Source organism: Ambystoma mexicanum, chromosome 5q, assembly GCF_040938575.1.
Source record: "Ambystoma mexicanum isolate Mex_15411 chromosome 5q, UKY_AmexF1_1, whole genome shotgun sequence".
Lineage (NCBI taxonomy): Eukaryota > Metazoa > Chordata > Amphibia > Caudata > Ambystomatidae > Ambystoma > Ambystoma mexicanum.
This window is the reverse complement of record NC_090933.1, coordinates 641,992,582-642,016,908: the sequence shown is the minus strand read 5'-3', so window position 1 is coordinate 642,016,908 and position 24,327 is coordinate 641,992,582. Positions and strand designations below refer to the sequence as shown.

The following is a 24,327-nucleotide window of genomic DNA, read 5'->3' as shown; positions in this document are numbered from 1 at the left end:
ATGAGCAAGCAGACCAGCTACTATGCCCAGTGTGCTAGCGTAGATGGACAGGGAATCCATTTTCTGAAACTAGTGTCATGGTATTGAGATGGGTAGCCCAGTTCTTGCATCCAGCCATTGTGTCGAGATGAAGACTAAGTGAGCCAAGACTTTGCAGCTAGTGTGATACGGTACAAGGTCTAGAAGGTCATTTTCTTCAGCTGGTGTAACCGTGAAAATGGTTAGAGATGTCATAATCTGCAACCAGTGTGAGTTACAGTATAGAGGACCAGGAGTCCAGATACTGCAGTCACTGACATGATGGATGTGGCTGAACATAAGTTGCAGACTTTGCAGCCAAACGACACCAGGCATCTTAAAAGGCTTTCTCTTTAAAGATGCTGGAAATATAGGTCTTTGGTCTCTTTAATGTCCTATTTGCAAAATATTTCTAGAATTTTTAAATGGATCACGCAACAGGGGCCTGTTTTCTTTACCATATATCCTCACCCCCTCCTTCCAGGCGTATATATCTCTGAACAGTATGTTCTATCAGTGGGGCTGCCCTCAAAGTGATATACCAATAAATGGGCCCATTGGAGGTTATCGCCGAGGGAGGGATGCCTAGTGGTTATGCATAATGTCCTGGGTTACCAAAAGGATGTTATGAAGCTGATGAATCATTGATTAATACGTGTATACATTGGATTTGGTATGTACCTCGATTATTGGAGATTATTTCTGTGAAAGGAGGGCTATGCCCAGTGGAGACAACAAATATATCCATAATCTTCTTAAAAGATCCAATATTGGCTCAAGGGCTCTCAACCATAGAATATAACCCCCACGAGGTTCCAATATTTCCCTCAGATATCGTATGCCTATGACAAGAAGTCCATCTGTTGACCCAGTCTACATTGGTGACATTCAGAACACCAGAGAAAATGAGCATGGCTTAGAAGGGGTGGATTGACTGCCACGGGTTGTGGGGGTCCCCCCCCCACCCCGCCCCCGGCAGGGAAAGTGATTATCGACGGGGTGGAAAAGCGCCTGGTAGACCCTGATTGACTTGATTTTTTAAATTTATTTTACAATATAGCTTAATCTGCCTTGAAGAAACCTGGACAGTAATCCCAGCCAACCTGCAGGGATATTACTTGTTTTGTCAGATAAAGGGAGGCCAAGCAGGGGCCTTCTTAACTGGGTGAATGCTGATCTCACCTGGAATGTAATGGAGCAAGATTCGTGATCTCCTGACTTGCAATGTTTTATTATTTAAACAGATTCAGGCCATTTATGTTCTTTTTGTTTAATGTTTGCAACGGACCAAGAAGCTTTTCTGAGGCTGTCATGGGGGTCTCCTCCCAGGATTAGTTGGAAAAGGGCAAGGGGCATACATTGGTTAAGATGCACATAATTGTGGCGGGAGACTTTAACCTCCAGTTTGAACTGATTAGGGACCTGGAAGGTATATGGGAGGAACAAGATCTTATTTGGGATATCCCGGCGAGAGTCAGGGTATTGGGAGATAAGTGCAAGTATCTGGGGTCGGAAGAGGCCTCCCTCATCCCGATTGTCTTCCTGTGCCTACCAAATTAACTAGGTTCCCCTTTATAGGTGTCTGGTGCGTCAGGAACCACTTACTTATAGGTAAATTGTCCCCATTCCCAGCTTGATACAGGGAACAGGGTGAGTCTATGGCTAATAATCTTGTCTGCCATGCATGGAAAACAATAAAATGGGCTTGTTTAGAGGAAAAAACGGCATCTCTGCCATTTACCAAGCTGCGATAGGCCATTTTACAAAGTTATGTGATAAACGCCCAGAAGTCTCCATGATATTAGAATTTGAATCCCTGATTAAGAAACTCCAGCCTTTAGCCACCAAACGGAGTAAAATGGTGAAGGAACATACACTAAAAACAGCTGGGTGGTATGATAGGCAGTGTGCCAAGGCCAAAAAAGACAGTTGCCTAAAAGACATTCAACAAGTGGATAGGGGCATTTTTGCACACCCTTTCATCAAAGCTTAGGCTCCTCATGAAAGAAGAAGAAAAAAACCCTTTCATGATAGCAAGTGGGATGCCTTCTTGTCAGCCACCACGAAAGGAGACCAAACTCTGTTTTGGAAGCTGATTACTGACCGTAAGGGAATGGAGGACGGCACTATCCAAGGTTGTATTGGCCCGAAGCCTGGTCTCAAATTTTTGGTTGATTAGATCAGGAATCCAGGGTGCTGTTTCAGCCACTGAAGTAGAGCAGCAACCAGTGTCTGGGTCTATTGCCCAGAATTTTGATTTCACTTTGAGGCGAAGTTCAATCTATGAAAGGGAGGGAAGGTGCCTGGGCCTGATCAGATCCCAGTTGATCTATATAGGGACGAACCTGTGGTCTGGGCTCCATCATTGTGCCATTATCTTAATGCTATATTCAGTGCAAAAATCATCCCAGAATCCTGGAAGAATGCAGAACTGGTGCCACTTCATATTGTTGGGTGGGAAGATGCATTCTGGCAAACTACTGCCCTATCACCCTGCTGGCTTCATTAGGGAAGATCATTGCTAAGGTCCTGTTGGGTTACTTGCAAGAGTGGGTTACCTCTTTTAATATTAGTCATTTGCAAGCAGGTTTTCAGGCTGGATAGAGTACCGCGGACCAGGCCTTTAGATTTTCTTCTACTTCTGTTGAAGTATAGAACCCTGAGCAAAGTTAGGATTTATGCAGTCTTCATTGATTTTGTTTGATAGCGTGCCACGTGCCCAACTTTGGCAGGTCCTTGTGGGCATCAATCTCAGAACATCTGCTTACCCTAGTCCAGCTCCTATATTCGAGAAACCATGCAGCTGTGTGCTGGACATTAGCTGGGGGATTTGTCTGACCCTTTTAATGTTGAGAAGGGCCTTGGAAAGGAAGGTCTTGGCCCCTTTGCTTTTCTGTATGTATCAATAAGATAATCGGCAAGCTCCTCGAACATTGCATGGACCCCCCCGAAGCTGGGTACTGAAAGAGTACCGGAGATCAATGTAAAAAAAAACAGATGGATGATCTTCCGGCCCCCCTATTGTAAGCCCCAGTCGTTGACATTGGAAATAGAGGGTTATAAATTGGAGCAGGTAGCCTCATATGATTATTTGGGGCTACAAATTGCATTTTGTAAAGGCCACAACCACTCTAGGTCTCAACTGTGGGGTTGTGAGAAGGTTTGCTAATAGCCGTGGAGGTGGTGCAATTTTACCATCAATCAAGCTGTACAATGGACAAGCTAAACCCTCGACTTTATATATGCAGCAGAGCTATGGGAGTTTGAGGGGGGGTGGTACAATAATGCCCATGAGTTTGCTACTATTGAAAATGTTATTGCTCCTTCCCCAAAGGACACAGAGTGCATCGGTACACTTGGATGTCGGGCCCATTACTGTTGTAATTGCATTGAAACCTGTCTCATACTAGGCCTGTTTATGGAGTATGCCAGGGTTGGCTAAATATGCCCCTGGAGGGTGGTATATCGCTCCTGTGGCAAAAGCCTCTGCATTGTCCACCAGGCCTTCTGGGGCCTCAATACCGCCAACTCTTCCTAAATACCTTCCTTCTCGAGCTCTTCGCTGATCCGCCTCCAACTCACTCGGGGTCCGCATCGCCAAGAGTTGGTGGTAGATTTCCTTCGGCTGGGGACTCCCTCTAGAACGGTATGCAGTAATAAAATTCCGGCAAATAATATCGCTGTTACAAAAAATTGTGGCAAAAATGCTGTGGTTTGACCCAGTAAAGGTGTACCCCATTATACCATTTAAGGGGAGCAGGGGTTGCGGGGGTGTCCCCCCCCTCTCCCCTTAAATGGTATAATGTGCTTGGGAGTTGCGGGGGTGTCCCCCGCATCCTTTACATGGATTGCGGTGGCAAAACCACAGCCTTTTTGCCGCCATTTTTTTGTATGAACTGTAATTCTTGCCACGATTTTAACACATGGAACCTCTGGAACAGCCTCCCTGTAACCTGAGAACTATCTCCGGTTCCGGAAGCAACTCGAGACCTTCCTCTTTGCTTCTGCTTTCTCTCCTCCTCTCCCCTGCTGAACTCCTGACTGCGGGACTGGTTACTTGGCTACCCTCTGATCTTGGGCCCATTCTCCTCCCCCACCAGCTGCACACCTGCAGTGCCTCCCAGGAACCCCTGCACTTGGGGGCTGTTTCTCTATTCCTACAGTCCCCACCAGCTCTTGACACTTGATGTCTGCACTTGCCACTAGCTGGCCGCATTTTTATCTACTGTTTTTTTAATTTATTCTATTTATTTTTTTACTGTTGACCCTATGTATTGCACTGCCCCATCCCACTCCCCGCACTCCCTCCCCCACCCCCCCCCCCCCCGCACTTGTGCAATCTCAATGTCACCTGGCTTAGTAAGATCATTGTCTCAGTCTTCCCTCTGTAACCCGTCCCTTGCCTCACATTGAAAAACGTTTGTATATGCGTGTAATAAATGCCATATAACATCCTATCATATCATAACATAAAGAGAACCTTGATAGAATTGGGGCTAATTACCTATTGGGACACCCCGCATGGTTTTCAACCAAGCTCTAAAACAAAAATAAAGGAGGTGGCCACGATTCAAGCCTGTTGTAGGATGCAACTTGTTTGTTCCACTATCAGCATGCAAATTATACCTCAAATACAAACCTGGCTTTGGCTGAGAAGATTATCTGAATGTCATTGTCTTGCCATTTGCACGTTATGTTCAATACGTTAAATGTGTCCAAGTTCAGTACATGGAACACTATTGAAATGAGCGCATGCCCTATATGCAATGCAGGAGATGAACCTTTAGTCCACTTTGCGTTTGTTAGAAGATCCTGAGACTAAGATATTTAAAACCAATATTTAATTTGTTGGGGGTTCGCAGGGTTGATCATGCAATGAGGCTGTGCAAATCAACACAAAACTTGAATGTTTACTTCATTGCAAGTTATTTACACTGGAATTCGCCTCGAAGGACATGGTTGCTCAATAGGCTCGAATAATCAAGGTTTTTCTGTTAACGATTGTTATGAAGAGGTTCTAATTGTTTTGCCTTTGCCTTCGCCGCAGTGTCCACACACTGCTCAGCAACATACAGATATTTCAATGCTCAAATGTTGGTGACCTTTGGTGTCTCAAATAGCTCTGCTTCTAAAAGCTCCTTGAAAATATTCATAAATATCATGACAAATGAGTGGCTAGGCTGGCAAGTTGGGATTGATAATTTGATGTGCTTGCCCCTTCACTGACCACACAGTGTTCTGGTTAGATCACTCCAATTATTAGGTCCTATAGTAATTGACTTTGCCAGTAGGAAGCCCGTTACAGCTAATTTGGTTTGATCAAATATGTATTCAATGCATGCTTTTGACATCTATGGGGAAAATGTCAAAGTAGATGCAACGTGATGTTTTTCATTTTGACTTGCATGCAGCATAATGAAGCCAAACCACACTTTGGGGGAGGAGGGGGAGATTCACAAAGAAGATACTAGGAGTAACTTTCACATACTCTACTACAAGGAAGTCAAAGTTCTCTGTAATAACTTATATATAATAGAAATTCTTTCATCAGTGGCTATTTAGGAATGATTTTCTAGTTTACTAAATAAACGTGCATCTACTAAACCCATTTGTCTATTTTTATTCTACTTCAAGGCAAGAAAAATGGTGTTTCTGGCAGTTCCTTCTTCACGTGGTTCATGGTCATCGCTCTGCTCGGAGTCTGGACATCGGTTGCTGTTGTTTGGTTTGATCTTGTAGACTATGAAGAAGTTCTAGGTAAGAGCACCCTGTATTTTAAATTGCATAGTATTATGGCACATTTTGAATGCACTGCTATATAGTCGCTGCCCTATTCCCCCTCATGTTCAGGGCATTGCCCCTTTCTCTTGTTACTATTCTCTTCACATGCAGTACTTGGATCTTTTTTAGTCTTTTGTTACTGATCTCTGCTGGTAGGTATGACTTTACCATCAGACCCTACTATGTGAACAAGCATGTGGCCTCGGTCTTTGTGGTTGTGGCACTTTGGTAGTGGAAAGCACAAATTTAAGTTCTACCTGTGATACCTCACGAATAAACGTGTGCGTTACCTGATCTGCACAATACTAGAGTAATCTTTCAGGTCAAGACTTTTTTGATGTTGGTTCCCAGTGAAGTCCCTAATTTAAAATGTAGTACATGTTTCACAGTTCACAAGGTGGTGTTGTATTATCCACGATCATAGCGGTACGTATTATTTTGTAAATTAGCCTTAATCGTTGTCTAATGCTTAGCGCAAACTAAAAGGCCCACATCAGATTGCCAGAGATGATGCTTATGAACCCAAACTAGTCAAAAATCTCATGTTATTTTTGGAGTATGTTATGTTACATATATATATTTCTGATGTTTGTTAATCTGCTTAGAATCACATGCTGTGCATAGGTCCGACATCCAGTGGTCACTGCGGAGTATTGCATTTTGTTTTTCGTAGTCGAAAAGGGGACGTCGACAAGGCGTGTCTGAAACACTATCCCTATAGTGACGTGCGTTGTACCCACAATCCCTCACGCGTCGAGGTCCCTCAGATTGTTTTTTTCCGCCCAGCTTCTGGTCGCCTTCACGCGGAGCTCCTCGAGAGACATTGCAACTCCTCGACCTTTGGTCGTTTTTTCTCTAATATTAATAATCCCTCCCTCGACGCAGTTGTAAGCTGTTCTCCGCCGAAAAGAATCTTCGACGGAGGGTCGAGCGGAAGGAATCCTTCGGCGCTGCCGAACACGTGGCCTGGCCTCGCAGGCCATATACAGTAGGGAGAGTGGGGTCGTGGGACATCTCTGGGTCTTTTCTGAGAATGCCTTTCCCTTTCCCCTTCCTTTCCCTTGGGGTGTTTATCGCGATTTATTGCCTCGGCTATGGAGAGGACACCGTTTAGGTTTTGCCCACTTTGTAAAGGCAAATTCACTTGGAAGGACAAGCACTCACGGTGTAACCGCTGCTTGCCCCTCGATCACAAGGAGGAAAGGTGCGCGGCTTGTCGGCTTCTTAAGCCTAAAACTCTAAAAGACCGAAGGGTTAAAAGGTGGGCGGCCTACGCGATGTCGAAGGCCGAAGGTTCACCCGCCGCTGCTACCACCGACAGTGACGAGGAACGCGATAACACGACCTCCGCTACGGAAGTCGAAACCCCCTCTAAGGAGCGCTTACGCGCTTCGTCGTCTGTCCCCGGCCCCGACGGGCTCGGCTCACGCCCTGCTTATGGGGATGAACACCCCGGCGACACAGACGCACACAAAGATCCACATAAACACACAACCCACGGCTCTTCTTCGACGAAGTCGAAAAGACCTTCGGCGCCCAAGGAGACGCAGGTTCCACCGCCGGCCTCCTCGGACCGTTCGGGTTCGAAGCCCCTCTCGCAACCGCAGCCGCGACCTGCGACTGGGCTTTCGGCAAACAAGGGCGCTGCCACCAAACCATCGGCCGGTGCGCACCAACAGAAAGCGCAGACCGCCGTAGAGCGTTCGATACCCATAGCGTCGAAAACTCAAGCTTCCGCCGACAAACGAGTCGCCGACAAGCGAGTCGCAGATAGCTTAGCAAGGATCGCTGTAGCCGACGCCCAAAAGCGTACGCCGAAGATTACGTCGAGCGTTACGCATCAGTTAAAGGATACGCCGAAAAAGCCCGAAGGGAAGCAGGGACTACCCCCTTCAGTCAGGGAGTCTCCCGACTCACCTGAAGGTTTTTCGGAGGGCGACGGGACACTTTCCTCGACGCTTTGGGAGAGGTCGAGCCATTTTGAGTTAGATAACCCTATGTTTCCCCCGCCAGACCGCTCTGGGGTACCCCATGAAACAATGGAAAGACTCCACCTCTGTATGGAGAGGATGGAGAGGTTCATGACCACCCAGGCCTCTCAAACTCACAAGAGGACCAGAGAAGGGCCTCAGGAGGACCCCAGGGCCAAAAATCTGAGGCTAGTCGATCCCCAGCAGGACACAGCCTCAGACTTCCAAGATGTATATGACCTCACTGGGGAGGAACAAGACTTCGAGGAGGAAGATGATTTCATGGACAATGAAGAACAGAACCAGGAGGAATGTCTGGAAGACAGAACAGACATTATAGAAGAAGGCTTCGGGGTTAACCCAGAAGAGGGACCTTCACACCCCTGGCAATCACCATCAGTGTATTCCGACACTGATGTCCTAAACCTAACTCCTCCGGACAATTCTCCAGTTAGGAACACGTCTCCAATTGACGATCAGCCCACGTTCAATGCACTGTTGCGCAGAGCAGCAGCGCATTTCGAACTCGACACCGGGGAACTCTCTCCAGAATTGGACTTTGTAGAAAGAGTGATTAAAGAAAAACCCCCGGTCAGCCAGACCATTCCACTCCTCGCTTCAGTGAAGAGAAGGATCATACCTTCGCTGTCCACTCCCGCAATGATCAGAGGGGTCAATCCACGGATTGAAAAACTTTTCACTCCTTCACCCTCAGACCCCCTCTACATTAGGGGACATTCCATTCCGGATTCCCTAGTGGTATCTAATACTAGAAAGAGGGCAGGGGTACCACTTTCCACCAGTGAGGCACCCCCTGACAAGGAGGGCAAGAGGCTATATGCCCTTGCAAAAAGAGTTACTTCCTCGGCTGCCTTCTCAGCAAGAATTGCCAACAACAATTCATTGCTTGCAAGCTACGCAGACGCGCAGTGGGCCAAACTGCGAAAAGACGCCGAGGAAGCACCGGAGCCTTTACGTACGCGCCTACTGTCAACTATTGGCGAAGGAACCCAAGTGAACCAGAGCATTGTTAAAAACTCTCTGGACGCGGCAGAAACAGCAGGACGTTCCTTGGTACAAGGAATACTCCTAAAGCGCCATGTATGGCTGCGCAACTCAGGCTTTAAACCAGAGACACAGGCGTCTTTGATAAATAAACCTGTCGAGGACACTAACCTCTTCGGAAAAGCGGTAGATGAAGCCCTAGAGATGGCTAAGAAAGAGTTCGACACTATCAAGACTCTTGACCAAATCTCTAAGCCCACTACCAGGCGCGGCTATGGCAACAAACGCTTTTTTCGTGGCCAACGCCAACACCAACAACAAAATCAACATCAGCAATACCCTGCCACCAATTACCAAACCAATAGTGGGCAGTACAGCCAAAGAGGCCAACGCCGGGGCAAAGGGAGGGGTCGGGGATCCACCCCCAGAGGCTCCCAAGCCCCCAACAACTCCAAGTGACGCGAAGATTCGCGTCCCCTCCCATGCAACACCGGTCGGGGGCCGGATAACATCCTTTCTTCCTGCATGGGAGGAGATAACGTCAGACCGTTGGGTACTGTCCACCGTAGCCCACGGATACTGTATCGAATTCAACAGTTCCCCATCCTACAGACCCCCGAGGGGACGTCGCATGACACCGGAACATCTTGCCATCCTTCTCCAAGAAGTACAACTACTGCTGGAAAAAGGAGCCATAGAGGTCGTGCCTCTATCTCAGGTAACGGAAGGTATTTATTCAGTGTACTTCCTTGTACCCAAAAAGGATCTAACCATGCGCCCTGTATTAGATCTGCGCCCAGCGAACAAGTTTATCAAACCCCAAAAGTTTCGTATGGTAACCTTACAGGAAGTAATCCCACTGCTTTCTCAGGGAGATTACATGACAACATTGGACATGAAAGATGCATACTTTCATATTTTAATGTTGCCAGCGCACAGAAAATACCTCAGGTTCATGATAGAGGGCAAACACTACCAGTTCAAAGTGCTACCCTTCGGCATAGCATCAGCACCAAGGGTATTCACGAAGGTGCTGGCAGTGGCAGCGGCCCACCTGCGCAGGTTGTCCATCCCAGTCTACCCTTACCTCGACGACTGGCTCATAACAGGGGATTCTTACGAAACATGCTTCTCCAATACCCAAAAGACAGTAGACCTTTTGTTCCAGTTGGGCTTCTCCATCAACGAAAAGAAGTCCAATTTAGACCCCAGTCAAATCAAGCAATTCCTAGGGGCTCTAATTCAAACAAAGGACGGCCTCGTCTTCCCCTCCAAAGAGAGGATCCAAAACATGCTGTTTCAAATCCCTCAATATGTAACCGGTCGAGAGGTGACGGTACGCAAGGCAATGCGCTTGCTAGGAATGATGGCGTCGTGTATTTATTTGGTACCTCACGCGCGCCTGCGCATGCGCCCAATGCAAGAGTGGCTCAACAGCCAGTGGTGTCAGGCCAGCGGACTATGGGAGGATCTAGTTGTGGTCTCGCAGGCCTTAGTTCTCTCGCTACGGTGGTGGACAAAGGAAAACATGGAAAAAGGGAAACCCTTTGCCACACCCGCTGCGGAAGCCACTCTAACCACAGACGCATCCCTCACAGGATGGGGGGCGCACCTATCCCATCAGACTGCTCACGGAGTGTGGACTCCGAACGTAGCATCCAAACACATAAATCTACTGGAGCTACTAGCTGTGTTCAAGGCGCTAAGAGCCTTCCAGGAACACCTACAAGGCAAAACAGTAATGGTCCTTACAGACAGCACCACAGCCATGTACTACATCAACAAGCAAGGGGGCACCCACTCTCCAGGCCTGTCCAAGCTGGCCCAGAATATATGGAAGTGGGCTCTCAAACAGGACGTGTTCCTACTATCACTACATGTACCCGGGGAACTCAATCTGCTAGCAGACAGTCTCAGCAGAGATTTCCCCCTGCCCAAAGAGTACGAATGGCGCCTGCACGAAGACATCGTCCTCGACGTCTTCACACAATGGGGATTCCCAGATATAGACCTGTTCGCAACCCTGGAAAACTCACAATGCCTAAGTTACGCCTCCAGGTACCCCCAGAACCAATCCAAGGGGAACGGTCTGTCGATGCAATGGTCAGGGAAATTTGTTTACGCTTTTCCCCCGACTCCCCTTCTCAACAAAGTGGTGCACAAGATGCACCAGGAACAAGTGACCATGATACTAGTGGCCCCAATGTGGGCACGACAACCATGGTTCGCTCACTTGATGGAGATGTCTCTATCCCCCCCAGTAAAACTCCCCTGCCCGTACAACATGCTGTCTCAGGACAAAGGCAGGACTCTGCATCCATGCCCCCAGAACATGAACTTAGCAGCTTGGCTCCTGAGATCATAGAGTTCGGACATCTACAACTCCCGCAAAGATGCATGGACATCCTCAGGGAAGCCCGAAAGCCGAACACTCGCCACTGCTATTCTAGCAAGTGGAAAAGATTTGTCATCTGGTGCAGGAGTAAAAGCATCAACCCTATTGACTGCTCTCCCACACATGTGGTCCTATACCTGACCCACCTATTGGATTCAGGTCTAGTGTTTAACTCCATTAATGTCCACCTAGCTGCACTTTCTGCATACACCACTTCCCAACTCAAAGTGTTGTGGTGGAGGATCCCTGTTATAAAGGCCTTCATGGAGGGAGTAAAAAGAATACACCCCCCGATAGCTGACCCAGCTCCCGGATGGGACCTTAATGTGGTACTTACCAGACTCATGGGCTCTCCATTCGAACCCATGCACAAAGCATCTCTTAAACACCTCACGCTTAAGACTGCTTTTTTAATAGCTATCACCTCCATCAGGAGAGTAAGTGAACTTCAGGCTCTTTCTATTCTAGACCCCTTTGTTACAGTTCACAAAGATAAAGTGGTTCTACGCACTCACCCTAGGTTTGCTCCGAAATTTATTTCTAAATTCCACGTAAACCAATCTATAGAACTACCAACGTTCTTTCAAAATCCTTCCAATTTGGGAGAAAGGACTCTGCACACACTAGATGTACGCAGAGCGGTCATGTTCTACATGGAAAGAACCAGACCACTGAGGAAGACTAATCAGTTCTTCGTCTCGGTGGCAGCAGGAAGAGAAGGAGATGCAGTTTCAAAATCCACTATTTCTAGATGGATTGTTCAATGCATCACTCTCTGCTATACTCTTGCTAAGAGAGAACTGCCCTTTAGGCCAAGAGCACACTCTACTCGAGGCACGGGGGCATCCATAGCATTCATTGCAAATGTTCCCCTTGAGTCCATCTGCAAAGCGGCTACCTGGAGTTCTGTGCACACCTTTACAAAACACTACTGTCTAGATACACACTCTAGATCTGACTCCCAGGTGGGACAGGCAGTATTACGACACCTTTTCTCTACTGTTCCTTCTCATAACCCACCGCCAACTCCGGGTACTGCTCGCTAGTCTATGCACAGCATGTGATTCTAAGCAGATTAACAAACATCAGAAGAGAATGCATTACTTACCGTAAAAGCATTTCTGATGATTGTATCTGCTTAGATTCACATGCGCCCGCCCTTCCTCCCCGCTCGGATGGAAGGAACATAGACTTCCTTTATATATCTCTCTGTCTCTTTTCTGTACTCACTCACGTCTAGAAGGCTCCCTCAGGGCAGAAAAATACAAACAGAGGGACCTCGACGCGTGAGGGATTGTGGGTACAACGCACGTCACTATAGGGATAGTGTTTCAGACACGCCTTGTCGACGTCCCCTTTCCGACTACGAAAAACAAAATGCAATACTCCGCAGTGACCACTGGATGTCGGACCTATGCACAGCATGTGAATCTAAGCAGATACAATCATCAGAAATGCTTTTACGGTAAGTAATGCATTCTCATATTAAGCGCACATATGCCCGGAGGCACCTTGCCGCTAGAAGCAGAGGTACAGTTTTCAGTGACCGCCGATTTCTAAGATGGTCAACTGTTGCATGGAGAGAAAAAGGAAAAGTGTTCCAGGCCTTAGCGGCAGCCAACGAAAAGGCGCGACCACCCATCCGAGACAGTCTAACACAAGGCACCAGCACTTGGAGAGCAGACTGAGAACGGAGACATCGGGCTGGAACATAGCGAGGAAACTTAACCTGCAAGTATTCCGCCCCTAATCCATAGAACGCACGGTCGACGATACACATAGACTTGAAAAGAATACGTGAATGAAGCTGTCTCAATAAAGGAGACATGTGAGCCCCAAACGGAGGATGTAGGATGGCTCGGGCTGCAGCATTCTTGAAGCCGGTTAATCAGAAAATGAGGCTCTGCCAGATAGTGAGTTGCATTAGTCAACAGTACTCCAAACATGTGCCGCCACCACAGGGGCCTGACATTTTACTGGAATAAACGGAAGAACTTTCTGCAAAGTACGGAGCTTTAAATGGCCACTCTTACAGACAGGAGCCACCTGTTCATCCACTGACAGGGAGGTCATTTTTACCCCCAAATTTCTCAGAGGGTGATGGAAAAGGAAAGAGGCCAAGAGATGGGGGGGAGGGGCAAATAACTGGTCCAAAACAGGAGAGGTGTTACCGATGACCAACACCTCGGTCTTATTGCCATCTAACTTTAACCAGTTGTTCGCCATCCATAGACCGACTCATCCAGGTACATAAACTGAGCAGCTGTGTCTGATCTAGTAAGATCGAGACTCACCAGAATTTGTGTAATATCGAAACCCATGGGTACACTTTCAAAGGTAGAAAGAGTTACTTTATGGGAAGGTCTAATTCAATTTTTAGAACCTGTGGCAGGTCAAGCTTTGAGATATCAAAACTGATTTTCTTATGTATACTAGTTCCTGTCTATGATGCCTGTGTTGCAATATTGTTTGCTTGGAAATTGTCATTCAGTTCAAGCATCAACAGCCACAGCTGACTTTCCTTTAAAAAAAAAACAAAAAAAAAAAACTAATTTGTGATCTGCCCAAAAAAAGCCTCCTCCAGTCAAGACAATTAAAACGGTGTGCCCATATCGAATTGACTTGCAGTTTGGGTCCAGATAGGATCTAGATGGTGTTAAAATGGGCAGCTATTTTGTTTTCTTAGAGCGGTTTGCACTTTCTAGATCCCTATTCAAGTACGGCATCTGAGGACATTTTATTATGTAATACACTACTGTTGCCAGTTCGAGGCTAAGGCAAGATGTTTCTTACAAGGCAAGAAGCTTCTTACGTTGGATTACACTGCTCTTCTTGTTGCACAAGCTGGCCTTTGAATTTTGAAAGAAACTTGTTTTTCTGAAAATATTGTTTTTGAAATGTAATTATAATTTATTTTTTAAAGTCTGTGTGTTTCCTAAGAGCATAATAACAAGGACCCTCCTGCCCCAATGGAAACCAGTTTTCTCTACAGGATGTTTGGTTCTGGCTTCTATTTTGCTTTACCTTTCATGTTTTGAGCCCCCCCACTACTCCCCCAGAAGGAATTGCATATTCGACAGTAAGACGTTCGATACATTTCATTGTACGTACCTCACTATTCCTATGCCCCACTAGAGGCATAGCGAATTCATGTTTAATGTTCTCGCACACCATGACGTCATGGACCACCTCAATCTGTTTTGCGACTGCTGTATCAAACTACAATGTGCATGATGTGGTGAACCAGAAGAAAGACTACATTGTGTCATAGGCATTTTTCTGTTTATCTAAATAAACTTCATTAACTAACGTGCCCTAGTGCTAGGAGTAAAATTCCCTGCCTAGCAAAACTAAAGCGAAGGGTGCACGTTAAGTCCAACGTAAAATGTCTTCTGTCTGAATCCTAAACAACTAACTGGCCCTATCACTTTAGAAAACACCTGACTAAAAGGGAGAAAGACTAGGCTTGCACACTATCCCTTGTATGGACTTCTGCATGGCCCAAGTTATGCTTTACCTCTTGGTCCTCGGAGGTCCTTTTTCACAGAGGGATATTCTGCCCAGTCTTTGTATCAAGTTAAGGTTTTCATTCTCTCCTTTTAATAGTCTGTTGGTGCAAACATTTCCATCACTCCAGGATTGATTGGAAATAACACTTTCACCTCCGAGGTGTTGGGACTCTCCCGAAGTCCTGAAATCCTCAGATAGTATTTTTTTCTTTCTTTTTCTTTCATCCAAGCTATTTCATATAGGGCGGCTGTCCACCTGGTTGGTCAGACTTTTATAGCTTCTATGGCTTTCTTGGCCCTAATCCAAAGTGTTCATGTCTATTTCTTTTCCCCTTACATAGGGTATTCGTGTACTCTGGTTTCCCAGGCTCCCGTAACCTTGATGACTATCACAGCCGTTGTTCACAATGTTCGTATCCCTCTCAAAACCCCCATTTATAGGGTGTTGGTACATTCAGGGTTTCTCCGGCTCCCATAACATGGATAGCTTTCATAGCTGTTATTCAGAAGGTTAAAACCATGTAGCAGTATGCTTTGCATTGTCTGTCCGGCTCCCATAACTTTGTCTTCTTCCACCGTGGCTACTAGTCGCAGTGTCTCCTGTCCGACTTGAGCGGAGCTTGGTGGTCCGGGCTCCCTCTCATGATCTGATCTTGGCGTCCATTACCGGCCCAGCACTTTATTATTATGGTGTTACTAGCCGTTCCCAGCTTAACCTACGCTGTTCTAGCATATCTTCAAGGTCCATATTGGTTGGTAATTCATAGGGTCCCTTCTGTCCCTCTTAAATATCAGAATTACTATTGATCGCTTCCAGGAAGGGGGCGGGGCGTAGGTCCCTGTGACTTAATAATGGTCATTGAAAAGGCTAACCATATAGGTAACTGTCTTCTTTTGAATTTGAAAGTTTGATTTGTACTGGATGGAATGAGTTATGGCAGTATAAGAACAGTATCTACCATCGATTACGCGGCCCTCCTATGATTTGTCTTTGCAATGGAACAAGGTTAACAATTACACATCTACAGAGTCCCCGTGACGTAGCATTGCGTAGTAGCATAATTACAGCACCTACTTCCAGTTTTAGCTCGTGAGGAGGAATTCGTCCTACATAGCTTCAGTCTTTAGAGACTGAAACATTGAGCCGGTAATTAACTGTTCATTGATACTGGAACTGCTATGCCCTGTGTGACGAGAAGTGGGTGTGGAAAGAAGTAACTTGAAATATCCAGAATGTCCTACAGCGTTTTGGTCTGTTAGTGAAAATGATAGCGGTTGTTGAATTGGAAGGGCACACAGGGGTGCACTTTGTCATTTGGGCAACAGAGGGCGACCTAACACTGAGAAATTGCATCAGTGGAGTACAGAAACACACCTAAGCATTGTATATATTTCAGAGGTTTGTGGATCTGCTTGGATCACATGCTATTCATAGGCCGTCATCTAGTGGTAGTCGCAGAGTATTACATTATTTGGTTTCGAAACTCAAAAAGGGACGTCGACCGGGCGTGTCCATAATACTAATCCTAGTGTGACGTCCACTGTACCCATGTTCCTTCACGCTTGGAGGTCCCTCATAGTTTTTATTTCCACCATCATAGTCGGACGCGAGTTGCAGAGTGCCTTCTTTCTGGCTAACGCCATTGATTATACAAATTTCAAAAGTTAGATTTATTCATATCCTTTTGACTGCCGTACCACAGTAAGATCTTTGGCGACGGCTTGCAAGGACCGATGCTTCATCGAAGACTACTTCGACTGTCTCGGTGAAACTTAACTACAGACTACTTAGGCCTCAATGGGCCTCGGCCCTTCACAGTAGCGAGTGAGGGGGCGGGGGGAACTCATGACTTCTTTCCTTTTACAGAATGCTTATTTCCCTATTCTTCCTTTTTCCATCGCAGAGCTGCCATCTTTCCATACAATGGAAAACGCACCATTTAAATGTTGCCCTTCCTGTAACAGGATGTTTCCCTGGATGGACTCGGACGGGGTGTGTACAGGGTGTGTAACCTCTGCCTCCCCAGGGTCCACCTTGAAAAGCATTGCAAGTTCTACAAACTTTTTCGGCCCAAGACATTAAAGGATCGTAAGACCAAGCACTGGGCCCATCACACATGCAAGCAGAGGCTGCTATGGAGGTGAAAGGAGCCTCCAGTGATGTTTGCGTCCTAGTGATGATCGGGAACATGCCGGTTTCCTGCATGCGAGTCCCCAACTCCATCAGGCAGACGACACCCGGCGGCTCAAGCACCCACACTGCAAGCCACACAAAGCACACCCCTCACAGCCAACAGTCGACCACATCGACCGATGAGCCACATGCAGTGTCGAAGGAAAGGTCCAAAAAAATCACCTGTCCTCTGGGCCATCACATTCACCACGTGACAGGCCCCCAAAACAGACGCCGAAGTCGGTTTCCGACACCACAAATAAAACGGCGAATGTGCGTGAAAATACACTTGAGCCCTTTCCAGTAACTCCAAAATGAGGGAGCTTATTTTTTAAAAAAATGTTCCAGGCACACTCCCCAAATCTAGAACATTGAAAAACACAATCTTCGCCCCCTACTCCCTAAATCCCCTATTTCAAAGGCTAACAAACCCTCTCTCTAGTGACACCCTTTCATGCACCATGCAGCACAAACAGCCCTCTACATCAGAGAGTATCTCCAACCCTGTTCCCACAGGTTTTCCAAGCTCCACCCAATGGACCTCTGAACAATTCGACCAAGTAATGCAGAGAATGTCATGCTTTTTGAATTATTTGATCGCTACCCTGATCAACTGTCCAACCTCCAAGGGCCCTCACAATGGTAGGCAACTAAAAACCAACCTGCTGCCAAAAGACCACGACTAGACACTGCCCAGCCAAGTACTTCACAAGGCATGCCTGAAGACGTATACTAAATTGACACTTCAGGCTCTCTAGATCCTGGTTCAATAGCAGACCAAGCGGACCTTGATGACCCAGACCAGTATTATGTTGATGACGTCTATCATTAAATCTCTGGACCATCATGACCAACCCGTGGCTGACTCCCCCGTGGATAATCGGCTGCAGTATAATGAGCTCCTTTTTAAAGGCTGCCGAATATTTTAAGATCGATACCCAAGAGGCACAGGTCGAATAGGACTTTGTAGAGGACATCCTTGGGGATAGGAGGTCTGCAGCACAGTTTACCACTCCTGCAGTCCATCCAGAGGCGCATTCAGCCTTCTTTACCTACCCCAACCTTACAAGGGCAGTTAACCCCGTATTGAAAAGATGTTCAGACCAGCCCCCTCTGACCATTCTACATCAGGGGTCAATTAAAGCCTGACTCTCCTAACTACCACAAGAAAGAGCGGGCATGCCCTTAGCCTCTCCTGACAAGGTGAGAAAAGAGTGTATATAACTAATATACTCCATCCCTTTAAAGCACTGCTTTTAAAAACAGTGGCTGAGTTAAGCAGGTAGCAAATGGCATCCTGAAAAATAATCTGAATGCAGGCCGTATAGTAGTAGAGGGCTGCTATTCATTAAGCACCTTGCATGGCTAAGACAGTCTGGCTTTAAGCTGGATTCGAGGACAAAACTCCCAACGGTCCTGTCGGGGTGGGCACATTTCATCTTGGGGCTCCTTGCAGGGGCAGTCCTCCCAGCAAAATGTTCAAAGGGGGCACAGGTTTAGAGGCAGAGCCTCCTCTATCAGAGTCTCCACCCCCAAAGCAATGACAACCTGCTCCAGGTCCCCTCCCATGCCTCTCCAGTAGGTCGTTGCATTTGTCATTTTACCCCCGGATGGGAGGGGATCATGTCAGACAAGTGGGTACTTTCCACCGTGGTGGGAGGCTATTGCTTAGAACTCATACAGAGACCACCCACCAAGACAAATGGCGCATTCTGCTAGGAGGTCCAAGCACTGCTGGAAAAGGACGCTATAAGAGATTGTCACAGCGAACTAGGTAAACAAGGGTATCGATGTGCAAAGAATGACCGTCCAATGCGCCCTGTCCTAGACCTGTGCCCTGCAAACACATATGCCAAGCCACAAAAGATTTGCATGACAATGCTACAAGAAGTAATTCCACTGCTAAAACCAGAGGACTACATTGGATATGAAGGATGCATACTTTCATAATTCAATGTTCCCAGCACACAGACAATTCCTGCGCTTCAAAGTGGCAAATCAACACTTCCAATTCACGTTGCTCCCCTTCGGTATAGCCTCCGCTCCGAGGGTATTCATCCAAGGTATTGGCGGTGGTGGCGGCGCACTTACTCACACAATCAATCCCTGTGAACCCTTATCTGGACGACTGGCTAATAACTGGGGAGTCCCCTCAAATTTGCTAGCCAAATACCCAGAGAACAATCAACCTTCTGATTGGGGTTTTCAATCAACGAGAAAAAAAATCCAGCATTGTTCCAAGCCAAACCAAGCAGTTCCTAGGAGCTAGGAGCTATCATAAAGACAAAAGGGGGGCTAGTATTCCCCTCAAACGAAAGAGTTCAAACAATACTGCTGCAAATACCTCATTGTCTTGTTGTTCGCCAAATAACCGTACGTAAGGCAATGCTCCTACTTGGGATGATGGCTTCATGCATTTATCTAGTCCCACGGTTGTATATGCACCCAATGCAGGAGTGGTTAGCAAAGCAATGGCCTCGGGCAAGCGGATAGTAGAACGATATAGTGGTTGTTTCGCTAACCCTACTTCAAGCACTTCACTGTTGGTCAAGGACAATCTGTTAAAAGGGAAACCCTTTCACAATCTTCCAATACCAGTGATGATTACAACGGACGCCTCGTTCTCCGTATGGGGAGCACATTACCTTCACCACACAGGGCATGGTTTTTGGACACACATCACAGCCCAAAACCACATCCACCTTTTTAGAACTACTAGCGGTACTCAAAGCCCTGCAAGCTTTACAGCTGCATCGAACAGGCTAAACGGTGCAAGTCCTCACAGACGGCACCACAGCCATCTTCTACATAAACAAGTTGCGAGGCGCACACTCCAAGTCTGTCCAGGCTATCCCAGAAAGCGTGGAAGTGGGCACTTAAGCGGAACATGTTGCTATTGTTTTAACACGTTCCAGGGGAACACAATTCTCTAGCAGACTCTCCAAGCAGAGAGCTCCTCTACCCGAGGAACACGAGTGGCAACTCACTAGAGGAATTCTAGACAATAGGCCTCATTATGAGTTTGCTGGTAGCTGTACCCTTATTAAGGGCATGGCTACTGCCAAACTCGCTACCGGTCCCGGCACTTGCGAATGGGCCATTACCGGCCCATTACGAGATGAATGGGCCGGTAATTACCCATTTGCGGGTGCCGGTATGGCCGGCCTTCCGATCCCCATTCTGCCCAATAAGGCAGAATGGAGGGTCGGGAGCGTGGTTGCACCGGGACCTTTAATAACGGTGCTGGTGCAATCACGAGTTCGCGGGTGCCAGTCTGCACACCTGGTCAGACCACGCGTGCAGTCCAGCATCGGCAAGCAGAACTCAATGTGGCGGAGGGGTAACAACAGTGCCAGTAGCACTACCGGGGCCGTTGTTGCCGTTCCACCACATTCGTAATGAGGCCCAATGTCCCTTTCCCTCTGGGGTTATCCTCCTTTGGAATTGTTTGCCACAAATATAAAGGCACAATTCCCAGACTTCGCATCCAGGTTTCCCCAACCTAAATCCAGGAGGAACACCCTGTGGATGAGCTGGTCAGGAAAATGTGCTTATGCTTTACCACCTACACCACTCCTGAGCAGGATAGTGCACAAACTGCACCAGTAACGAGCAACTTGAATCCTGGTTGTTCTTATGTGGGCAAGACAACCTTGGTTTCCACTTCTGCTCAAACTGGTGATGTGCTAACCAATCAAACTCCTGTGCCCCTACAACATGCTATCCCAGCACGGAGGGGGTACAACATTCCACCCACATCCTCAGTCTATGAATTTGGCAGCTTAGCTCTTGAAGTCCTACAGTTTGAACATTTAACATTAAGGTGTATGGAAAATGGAAATCGGAGAGACATGCAACCTAACGCCAGGCACTGCTACTTCATAGAAAAGATTTGTTATACGGTGCCAATCCATGGATGTAAACCCTATTGAATGTACTCCATCACATTCCTCATTATATGCTCCACTTAATGGATTCTGGCCCAGTATCCAACTCTAAGGTTCACCTAGCGGTCCTGTCCGCGTACACCACTTGACAAAACAAGGTGTCCTGGTGGAAAGTCCCCACCCCCATTTCCAACCCACCTCCAGGTTGGGATTTTAATGTTGTACTCTCAAAGCTCATGGGTCCACCCTTTGAGCCTCTGCACAGATCCAGCCTCAACAGCACCTAACATACAAAACAGCCTTTCTGGTAGCCATCACCTCAATAAGAAGCGTTTGTGAGCAACACACCTTTTTCAGTGCAAGGCCCTTTCTTTGTTATCCACAAGGACAAAGTACTTGGGAAAATGCCCCTAGTTCCATGTTAACCAATCCATTGAACTACCTGCTTTCTTTCAAAATCCATCCAACTCAGCTGAGAAAAACCTCCATACATTAAAGGGCAGCTTTGTACTATGTAAAAAAAAAAAAAAAAAAACAGAAAACGCTAAGGAAAATGGATCAACTGTTTGTCTCCATAGCACCTGGCAGGGAAGGTGATCACGTTTCAAAGAACGCCATCTCCAGATGGATAGTGAAATGCATACAGCTCTGCTATTCCCCATCAAAAAAACTCTGCCTTTCACACCAAGAGCTCACTCTACCAGAGGGACAGAAGCTACTTTGGCATTTATTGCAAACGTCCCACTAGACTCCATTTGCAAAGAAGCTACATGGAGTTCCATACATACCTTATCGTTGCATTACTGAATTGACACACATTCTATTTTTTGATCAAAGATTTTATTGATTTTAAACATAAAACATTACACTTATCTCTCTGCAATACTGGGTAGGGACGTGGGAAAGTTTGGGGCAATAGCGGAAGGGAAAGAAAGGGATGGACTGGAGGGGAGAGGAACATATGCAAAATCTACATTTCCAGGTTCATGTGACAGGATGTGGAGAGAGAGAGACAATCAATCGCAAAACATTAAAAAAACTCAACTTCCGGGACCATGGTCGGACAGACCGTCAACTTCACAACAGATGACCTTGTGGCATAGGCTATTCTCAGCAGAGGCACCTCCCCCACTCTCCCGGGGCAACTCAGTCACAGAGGCTGTGTAGCCGTTCTTGTCCTTTAGCTAGCCTCTTCCCATCTTCTCCATATTTTGTCCGCTTTCTGCAGGCAACCCCTTGCCGCGTACACTATGTTCCATTATAGCGCATATGTCCACTTCCGTGACCCACTGTTCAAATCTTGGCGTACGTTCCGATCCCCACAGTTGCGCAATGTTCCGCCTGAGAACTGCCACCGCAGTCGACAAGAACAATTACTCATAACGGGAAAGGTCAGTGTCACTGGAGATGCCCAAAACTCCTCCTCCTGGGGATCTCTGTATCTCTTTACCTATAACGCTAGACAGTTTGTCACAGCATCTCTGCCAGAGCCGCTGTATCCTACTAAATTCCCACAAAATATGGAAAAAGGTACCTTCACTTTTGCAGCGTAGGCATCGTGCATCCGAGGATTTGCCCCAGCGGAAGAGAGCCACTCTTGGGTAATGGGTGCGGTGCAGGATCTTCAGTTGGACCAGTCTAAGTCTTGAGAAAATGGTCGTTTCTCGCGGGTACATCAGGGCCTCCACCCAGTCCTCCGGTTGAAGGGGACCCACATCCCGTTCCCACTTTGCCTTCAAGCTGGTTAGTTATGGTGTTGCAAAGGATGTTATCACATTGTACATGGTAGAGGTGACTTTCCGGTCCACCCGGTCCAAAACTGTTTCTCTCTAATGGAGAGCTTTCCGGCATGTCTCGTGTTATGTGTCTGTGGGTCGTCCAAGCGTGTTTCAGCTGCATATAGTGGTACCTCTGTGTCTGGGAGGGAGAACCTTTTATGCAATGTCTCGAATGGTACCAGGTTGTCCTCGTGAACCACATCTCCTATACTGGCGATTCCTCTCTGGGCCCACTCAGGCCATCTGGGCAGTTTTCCTATTTCGGGAAGGTTGCAGTTGTTCCATAGGGGTTGTGCCAGCGTTGGCTTCCCGCCCCATCCTAGGTCCTGATGTGTTTCTTTCCATATTCTCACTATATGCGTTGCCATATCCGTATGTGATGTGCGGTTCAGGCCTCCATTCAGATGCTCTAGAGGCGTGGTCGTGGCGTTACAGATAAGACCTTTGATATGTGGGAGTCTTCCGTCTCCGTGGAGCATATCATTTACTACCGCCATCTGGCTGGCCCAGTAATATGACTGTATCCTGGGTAGTCCAATGCCTCCTTCCCAGATAGACCTTTGGAGCGTGGTGAGAGCAATTTGTGGGTCCGTGTGAACTCAGTATCCATGTCTTGACAGTAAAGGATATCTTTCTTCCATGCGGTGAGTAAGGTAAGGGGGACACGTCCCCAGGTCAGGGCTACCCTTCTACGGGCGAGCACTAGGAGCAGAGAAGCCAACTTACACACTGGGGCTTGTAAGTGTTTTGTCATACCCAAGAGCGCGACGGTTGTGTCAGGGGCTAGCACCTCTCCTATTATGTCGCTCGTGTGTTGTAGAACTGAGGACCAGAATCGGGCTATTCCCGGGCAGTGCCATGCGAGGTGAACAAAGTCAGCGGAGGGGGCGCCACATCTTTCGCATTGGTCTGAGGCTTCGGGTGGTGACGTCGTTTCTTTTGGGGAGTATAGTATGTTTGATGCACGAAGTTAAAGTGGGTCTGCTTGTAGCGGGTATTTAACGCTACTTTTTGGGTTTGCCGGAGAATGTAGGTCCAGTCGTCTTCGGGTATTGTGGCATGGAGGGCCGCCTCCCATCTGTGTTTCGCCCTTGCGGCGGTCACAGTTGTATCAGCGAGCAGTGATCTATAAATTATGGACACCAACCTTCCCTCTCCCTCGGCCTGGATCACATTGTGCAACAGGGTCCATGTCGGTAGTTGTTTGGGGAATGTTGGGAAGTGGGCCTGCAGGGTATGACGCAGTCTGAAGTAAAGGAAAATATCGAGTGAGGTGGTGCCGCCCCTCCATTTGTGGAGTAATGAACACGCCATCTGGGAACAGGTCCCCCATAGAGTTTGTTGGTTTTATTTAGCCAGATCAGAAAAACTTTTTCGTTGGTCAGGGGAATGGCAGGGATAAACTTGACGGGTAGTAATGGGGAGTATCTTATCTGTATTTCGTAATTACGGGCGATTTTCCTCCAGATGGCGTATGAGGATAGGACTGTATTTAGCGTGCCATATGGGACCGGGAGATTGCTGAAGATGACAGCTGTTAAGAAGTCTGGGGAGGCCAAGGCGCGCTCAACCTGAACATGTGGACGGACATATTCAGAGGCATACCAATGGCTAAGGAATTGAGCCTGAGCGGCCCAGTAGTACTTTTCTATATCAGGAAGTGCAAGGCCACCTTGTGACACCGGTAATGTCAGTGTCGTGTAAGCGACTCTCGCTGGTTTGCCAGCCCAAATTAGTTCTAAAATGAGACTTCTAATTTTCTGCAAGAATGTGCGTGGGAGTATTAGGGGTATATTCGTGAACAAATAGAG

The 24,327-nt window shown here is 47.2% G+C and overlaps 1 protein-coding gene across 8 annotated transcripts in view; it reads left to right on the top strand.

Annotated features, from left to right (window-relative positions):
* ASPH (aspartate beta-hydroxylase) overlaps positions 1 to 24,327 on the top strand; it is a 1,438,894-nt gene that overhangs the window by 90,007 nt on the left and 1,324,560 nt on the right. For all 8 annotated transcript variants that reach the window (XM_069621106.1, XM_069621103.1, XM_069621107.1 and 5 more), the window contains exon 2: positions 5,653 to 5,775. In XM_069621106.1, the coding sequence (XP_069477207.1) occupies positions 5,653 to 5,775 (123 nt within the window). The remainder of the gene's footprint in view (positions 1 to 5,652; positions 5,776 to 24,327) is intronic.